This window comes from Galeopterus variegatus, unplaced genomic scaffold (genome assembly GCF_000696425.1).
Source record: "Galeopterus variegatus unplaced genomic scaffold, G_variegatus-3.0.2 Scaffold3258, whole genome shotgun sequence".
Lineage (NCBI taxonomy): Eukaryota > Metazoa > Chordata > Mammalia > Dermoptera > Cynocephalidae > Galeopterus > Galeopterus variegatus.
In genome coordinates, this window is record NW_007729369.1 from 78,908 (window position 1) to 85,723 (window position 6,816).

General features: G+C 62.9%; 1 protein-coding gene across 1 annotated transcript in view; it reads right to left on the reverse strand.

Annotated features, from left to right (window-relative positions):
• ZBTB7A (zinc finger and BTB domain containing 7A) overlaps nucleotides 1-3,878 on the reverse strand; it is a 13,643-nt gene extending 9,765 nt beyond the window's left edge. The window contains exon 1 of the mRNA XM_008584423.1: nucleotides 2,609-3,878. Within this exon, the coding sequence (XP_008582645.1) occupies nucleotides 2,609-3,867 (1,259 nt within the window). The 5' untranslated portion in view covers nucleotides 3,868-3,878. The remainder of the gene's footprint in view (nucleotides 1-2,608) is intronic.
• Nucleotides 3,879-6,816: the final 2,938 nt, after the last annotated feature.

Sequence of the window (6,816 nt, forward strand, 5' to 3'; positions counted from 1 at the left end):
TGGTGCTGACAACATCAAGTCAAGGGTTAAGATCCCCTTACCGGTCACCTTTAAAAAAAAAATTAAGTTCACATGTTGTCCACTTTTTTTAGTGTGGCTGCCAAAAAATTTCAGATTATAAAGGTGACTTGTACGATATCTCTTTTCTTTTTATTTATTTATTTATTTTGTGGTACGGGGATCCGAACCTGTGACCTTGGTGTTATTAAGCTGAGCTCTAACCAACTGCGCTCCCCTGCCAGCCCTTATATTTCTATTGCATGGTGCTGGTACATACTGATGGGCGTGGATTCCTCCCTGGAGTCCACAGGACAGAAGCAGACACCTGGGCCAGGAGCCCTGGTTAGCATCTGACCTGCTCCTTGCTGTTACCTCCGCGCCCCACGTCTGAGCCACTCTAAGTTTCTTCCTTCTCGCATTCACCAGACTGAGAGCTTCTTTGGTTCATGCACTGACAAACTCCTTTTCACCCCTCAAAACCCCACCTTGAATGTCCCTCGGCCCTTCCCAACCCAAAGACCTGGCCCCCCACTCTGGGCTCCTCCAGCCCCAGGTCCCTCCTTCTGGCACCACCCACATAGCTGGTGTCCTTACTTGCTCTAACCCTTCCCTGGCTGTCGAATGCCCTGAGAGTCAAGGCCTGGCCCTTTGTAACCAGGGCCCTGTCCTCCCCTCTCCAGCATTGCTGTCCCCCTTGAGCCAACAGAACATGTGCCACAATGAACTCGTCACTGCCTGGACTAACCAGGTCTATGGCCAGCCTCCGGGCCTCGGCTCTGTCCCCTCACCTCCTGCAAAGCCCACTAGCAGGCTCTCCCTGTCGGCCTGCCCAGATCTGACACAGGGCAAGGTCACGGAGGTGACAGCAGGGACTAAGTTCTTCTAGCACTGTCCAGAGACTTCCCCAGCTGAGGCTGGGAGGCCCAGAGAGGGGAAGTGACTTGCCTGGGGTTGCACAGTGGGCCGGGGGCCTCACAGAGTGGGGTAGGGGCAGAGACAGCCCAGTTTCATCACCCAAGCGGGGCCCGGGTAATTATAGCCCCAGCCACCACAGGCAGGCCCCGCTTACTCAATGCTCTAGTGTGACTCAGAGAGCCCCAGGCTCCCAGGCCTGGAGGGAGGTGGGGGCTGGGGCCCTGAGGGTGGGGGGTGGCAAAGAGAAAGCAGGTGGGTGGTGGGAGGAAGAGGCCTTGCCAAGAGCCCCTCTCTAGGCCTCAGTTTCCCTGACTGGCAGATGGGATCAGCCCTGGGTGAGGGTGGGGGTGGCCCAGAGTATTGCAAGTCAGAATGAAACTGAGCCTCAGGCCTGTGGTCAGGGGTGCCTGGGGGGCAGGGGTGCCACCAGCTTCAGTGGAGGGCGGGGTCTGGCCACTCAGCCTGATACCTCTCCAGGCCCTGGTTCTCTGGGTGTCCACTGAGCTGCCCCTCCCCAGCTCAGAGACCCCCAAGGGCTGGGCCTGCAGCTACCTCAGGACCCCTGCCTGGAGGAGGAGGGCACCCCCTAAGACCTCCAGAACCCCAATCCCACCAAAGGTGGGGGCCAGGCCACCAACCAGTCTGCCCGCCTCCCAGCCAGCACCCTTTGCCCCCTGCCTGGCACTCCTGGGCACCAGAGTCCAGGCCGCACCTTCTGCCCCTGGCTTGTTGGAGAGGGGACTGGGGGGCTGTGGAGGGGGCCAGCCCCCAGTTCCTGTCCCCACAGGGCAGGGCCAGGAAGCTGGGACAATGGCCTCTTTCTTCAGCCTTGGTGGGCGTGGCTGGGGGAACCCCAGGGAGGGCGGGGGGCAGAGGGGTAATGCTGAGTCACCTCTGCCTGCTAGCAAACCCCCACCCCACCCCCACCCCCAGCGGCCTGGCCCGCCCTGGGTCCACAAGGCCCAGCAGCCACTTCTGGACTCTTAGGACCAAACCACAAACTCTTCCCAACCTGGCCTTTAACTCCCAGATCCCTTTTCTTCCACTGGCTGTGGTGATCCCCCAAGCTGAACCAGCCCCAGGGCCTTTGCACTGACCCTTCCCTCCACGAGCTACGCCCTTTCCCACACCTCCCTCCCCGGCCTTCTTTGTGTCTCAGCTCAAATGTCACCATCTCTGCAGGGCCTCAATGGGCCCCAGTACCTAGAACACGGCCTGGCACCCAGCAGGAGCTTAATAAACATCGGCTGAATGAAGCAAATCACCTAGGCTCACAGAAGACCTAAAAGCAAGTCCACAGCCAGAACTCCTGCTCCCTAAGGGACTGTCACCCTCTTCCAAAGCAAAAAAGAAAGATCCCCTTCAGTGCGGCAGAGAACCACTGCCTGAAAAAGCAGCAGCTTTCTTCCCAACCTCCTCCCGGCTCAGCACCAAGCTCTCTCTCACATCTGTGCTGTCCCCCACTGGGACGTCAGCCCACAAGGGCAGGGACTGGTCTGTGTTGTCCTAGAGAGGCACACTGCGGGTAAGGGGATGCCCCAAACTGCAGGAGTGATTCTGCGTCAGGGAAGCATAGGCTTCCCTAGAGGTAGGACGTGCGTGCGTTTGCAGAGGGGAGGGGTGGGTGTGTGGCTGCAGTTTGGGCAGGGGTCCCCTGGACGCCGCCCCGCACCCCCTCAGCGCCACAGCTCACCTGGTGAAGCGGACCTTGCAAATGTTGCACTCGTAGGGCTTCTCGCCCGTGTGGGTGCGGATGTGCCGCGGCAGCTTGCCCGCGCCCTGGATCACCTTCTCGCAGATGGGGCACTTCTGGAAGGCCTTGGCGCGGATCTTTTTCTCCACCTTCTGCGACCAAGCTGGGTAGACGTCGCCGTCGTGGGCGCCGCTGAAGTACTTCAGATAGTAGTCCATGACGCCCTTGTCGTCCGCCCGCGACTCCTCGTCGCTGTCCCCCGCCGCCGCGGCCCCCGCCCGGCCCACCGACGACATCATCTGCTGCAGCAGCGTGCTGGCCGCCAGCCCGTCCACTTCAGGCCCGTCCCCGTCCTCGCCCTCGGCTGCGCCCGACAGGAAGCCTGGCGAGTCACCTGGCTCGGGGGCTGCTTCCGACAGTGAGGCCACCTCCTCCTCCCCGCCCCGGCCGTAGTGGCCATTCTGGGTGGTGGCTGGTGGGGCCACCGGGGGCGGGAAGAGACCCCCGGCGGGGGCATCCTCATCCCTCTCTGGCCAGAGACCTGGGTTGCTGTCGCCCTCATCCCCATCCCCCGTCGGGGGACGCTCGGCTGGGGGGCCCGGCCCGTAGAAATCCAAGCCGTTGCAATCACCGGCGGCCACGGCAGCCACAGCGGCGGCCACAGCCTCTTTGGTGGCATCCAGGTCATCATCAGACGTGCCAAAGGCAGACCATGGGAAGTTGGTGGCGGTGGCCGTGGGGGGCAGGCTGTTCATGGGGTTGCTCTGGAAGAACTCGAGGTACTCCTTGGCGCGGAGGAGGTTGCGCTGATCCATTTGATCCACCAGGTCCAGCTGCCCAGCGTCGGTGCCCGCGTCGGCCGCCAGGATCTGCCGGTCCAGGAGGTCGGCGCACACGTGGCTCACGGCGGGGATCTCCAGCAGGCGGGCGGCACTGAGGATGTCGCCCACGTTGGCCGTGCTGACGGTGAGCGTGGCCGTGTAGGCGAAGTCCATGAGCGCGGTGAGCGCCTCGGCGCTGACGAAGTCGATCTCGTACACGTTCTGCTGGTCCACCACAGCGCCCGACGTGAACAGCTTCTTGAAGTACTGGCTGCAGGCGGCCAGCACGGAGCGGTGCGTGGGGAACTCTCGGCCCTCCACCAGGATCACCACGTCGCACAGCAGCCCCTGCGTCCGCTGCTCGTTCAGCCCGCTCAGGATGTCACTGCTGTGGTCGGGGAACGGGATCCCGATGGGGCCGTCCACGCCGCCGGCCATCTTCCGCGCCGAGACCTGCAACACCAGGGAGGAAGGGGATGCTCGTGAGTGGGACAGTCCCTGTGTCCACCGACTGGGGCTCGAGACCCTTAGGAAGAAGCACCCCAGTCTGCCCCCAGCCTTGGTTTCCCCAGCTGTGCGAGAGGGCAGTCAGATGCCCTGCCCCCAGCCTCAGTTTCTCCAGCTGTGTGAGGGCAGTCAGATGCCTTGACCCCCAGCCTCAGTTTCCCCAGCTGTGCGAGAGGGCAGTCAGGTGTCCTGTTCTGTCTTATCGACATGGGATCATGCTGGCAGAAGCCACATCAGGTGGTTGAGAGAGGCACACACGTTGTTGGTATCTCCCCTTCACCAGGGAGCCCCACAGGAATGCCCACCGAAGAGGTGGTATGAGGTGTCCCAGGAGCACATAGTAGGTCTCAAGAAGCACGCACTGATGCTAGTTGTTTTCCTCCTAAATGGCACGCAGGTTTCTGCCGACACAGAGGCCACATGGGGATGTTTACAAAGCACCCACTTCGAGCTGGTAATGCCCACACTCCTGCCAGGCTGGCGAGCAGCACCCTCTCCACTGAGGAGGGGATGGGGGAGGGGAGGTCACCTGCCGAGGGCCCACAGTGAAGACAGCTGTGTCAGAATCCAAACCCGGGCCCCTCTGTCTCCTGGACCCTCGCTCCTGCCTGCCAGTTGGCCCTGTTCTCTTCAGGAAGGGGCAGGGCCAAGGCCAGAGGACCCAGGGCTCTCACTGGGCCGGGGTCAAGGGTACCATGGGTGTGCCCTGTTGGGGCAGAGCTGGTGACTCCATGGGACAAAACCCTTCCTGTCCCGTGAGCCCCCAGGATGGGGCTCGGCCCTGGCAGTGAGTAACAGGGGAAACCAAGCCATCGCTCCCAAGGAGGACCAAGGAGCCAAGGGCCTCCTGTCCACTCCTTGTCTGTCCACAGCCTTTCCCCAGGCAGCCCCTCCCCAACTCTTGGCCACCCAGGCTGTGCTGTTCAGACCAGGGCAAGGCCCTGGCGCTTTCGGGGCCTCAGTCTCCCCATCCGTCAAATGGGCAGAGGGCTTAGGAAAAGCTGGGCCCTGGGGGACTCCGTCTGTCCCAGCCCTCTCTCTCTGCCCCCCTCCTTTTTTCCGCCTTCCCCCGGCTGTGACTCATCCACCCACTCAGGCGTTTGTGCAACCCTATGGCTCCTGTCCCCACCCCTCCATCCTCTCCAGGGAGCCCCTGGCTGCCCCGAGCCACCCAACACAACCCACATTCCTCCGGGCCCGGCCGGCTCTCGGGCCAGGGCCCTGTACAACATCCCTGGATTGAGCTAGGCCTTCCTCGCCCTCCTAAGCATCAGGAGACCCTCCTGCACCCCTGAGTGGCCCAGTCCAGCTCTGACCCAGATGTGTTTGCGTTGGGCCTGGCAAGGGAAGCCCAGCGTCGATCTGGCTGGACCCAATGCCACAGCGGGTCTCTCCTGACCAAGGGCGGCCCTGAGAGCAGGGCCTGGGCAGACACAGAGGCCTCTGTGCGCCTGCTCAGTCGCCACACTTCCCAGGACGCTCTCTCCGCGGTCCCCCTCAGCCCGCCCCCCATCCCCACCCTCCAGCCCTCTTTCCCGGGCCTACCAGGCCCAGGCTCCAGCTGCTCAGCCTGTGGAGGGTGGGGGGGGGCTCAGATGTGGCTGCTGGGAGCAGGGGGGCTGACCCCATCCAAGGCATGGCCACGGGAAGCTCAGAGGAGCCTCCTTTGGCGGCTTCCACCCCCTGCCACCATCTGCCGTCTGGCCTCAGGCCTCAGGGCTCGTGTAGGCAGATGGGGCTGGGATCAGACAGGCCCGGCCCCTCCTGGCCCCCTGCCCCCCACACAGGAGGGAGGTGACCTCTGACCTAGGCCTGCAGTGTCCCAAGATGGCCACCCCAGTCCTTCTGTTCTCTCTGAGGTGATCCAGGGTCCCCCAGGAATGGCTCAGGGGTGTCTCTGGGGGCTTCGGGGTTAGGACCTAAAATGGCCCAGGTGACTCACCCTCCCAGTGGCTCCTCCACCCCCTCCCAGCAGCACCACCCTGGCTTCCCACCAGGCGCTGAGTGCACGGGGCCAGGGGCTGCCACAGCCCTATTTTAAGTGTGGCTATACCCAGGCTCTGGGTGGCGGTGGGGCCCCTGGGTCTTGGCTGGATCTGAGGGTCCGTGTTTTTGCTTTCTCCCACCTGGGGCCCTCTCTGAGGCTTCAATTCCCCCAAATATCATCGGAGACCCTCTCACCCAAAGGCCAGGCCTGGGGAGATGCCACCTAAGGAAAGCCCCCAAGAGAGTCCATGGTCCCCCATTTTACAGATGAGAAAAACAAGGACCAGAGAGAGCTAGACTCCTGGCCAAGGGTGTCCAGCAAGGCTGGTCCATAGGACGTAAAGGTGGGGCTGGTCCCCTCTTACCACCTGGAGCTCTGGAAACTAAAATCCTTGTATAGACAACTGACCCACCCCCTCTCTCTCCAGGAACACAGGCCATCTGCTTAACACACCTTAGGCCACTGCCCCACCCAGGCCTCTTGGAGGCCTACCCCTAAGCATAGGGCCAGAGACCCTGATTTCGAGGAGGGAGAGGGTCCCAGCCAGAGCCCCCTCAGGGTGTCGTGAAATCCCAGCGACAGAAAGCCCTGGCATGCTGAGGACCCACTGTGCGCCCCGGCCGCTTCTCGGAGGTTCAGGTGGCACCTGCTGCAGAGTAGGTGCCCCTGTACGTGGAGGTTTCGTTCCCCTTGTCCATGCAGGCCAAGTCCCCACCCCAGGGCCGGGGTCCTGAGCTCACGCCCACCCCCAGGCCACTGTTTCATCACAGCTCCGCCCCCGCGCTCGCCTCCGTGAGATTTCCGGGCCCGGGTTGCGGTGCTGACTCGGCGGCTGAGGGGCAGGCCCTGGCAGGCCCCTCCTGGGCTGGAGGTGGGGCACCCTCCTCCCCCTG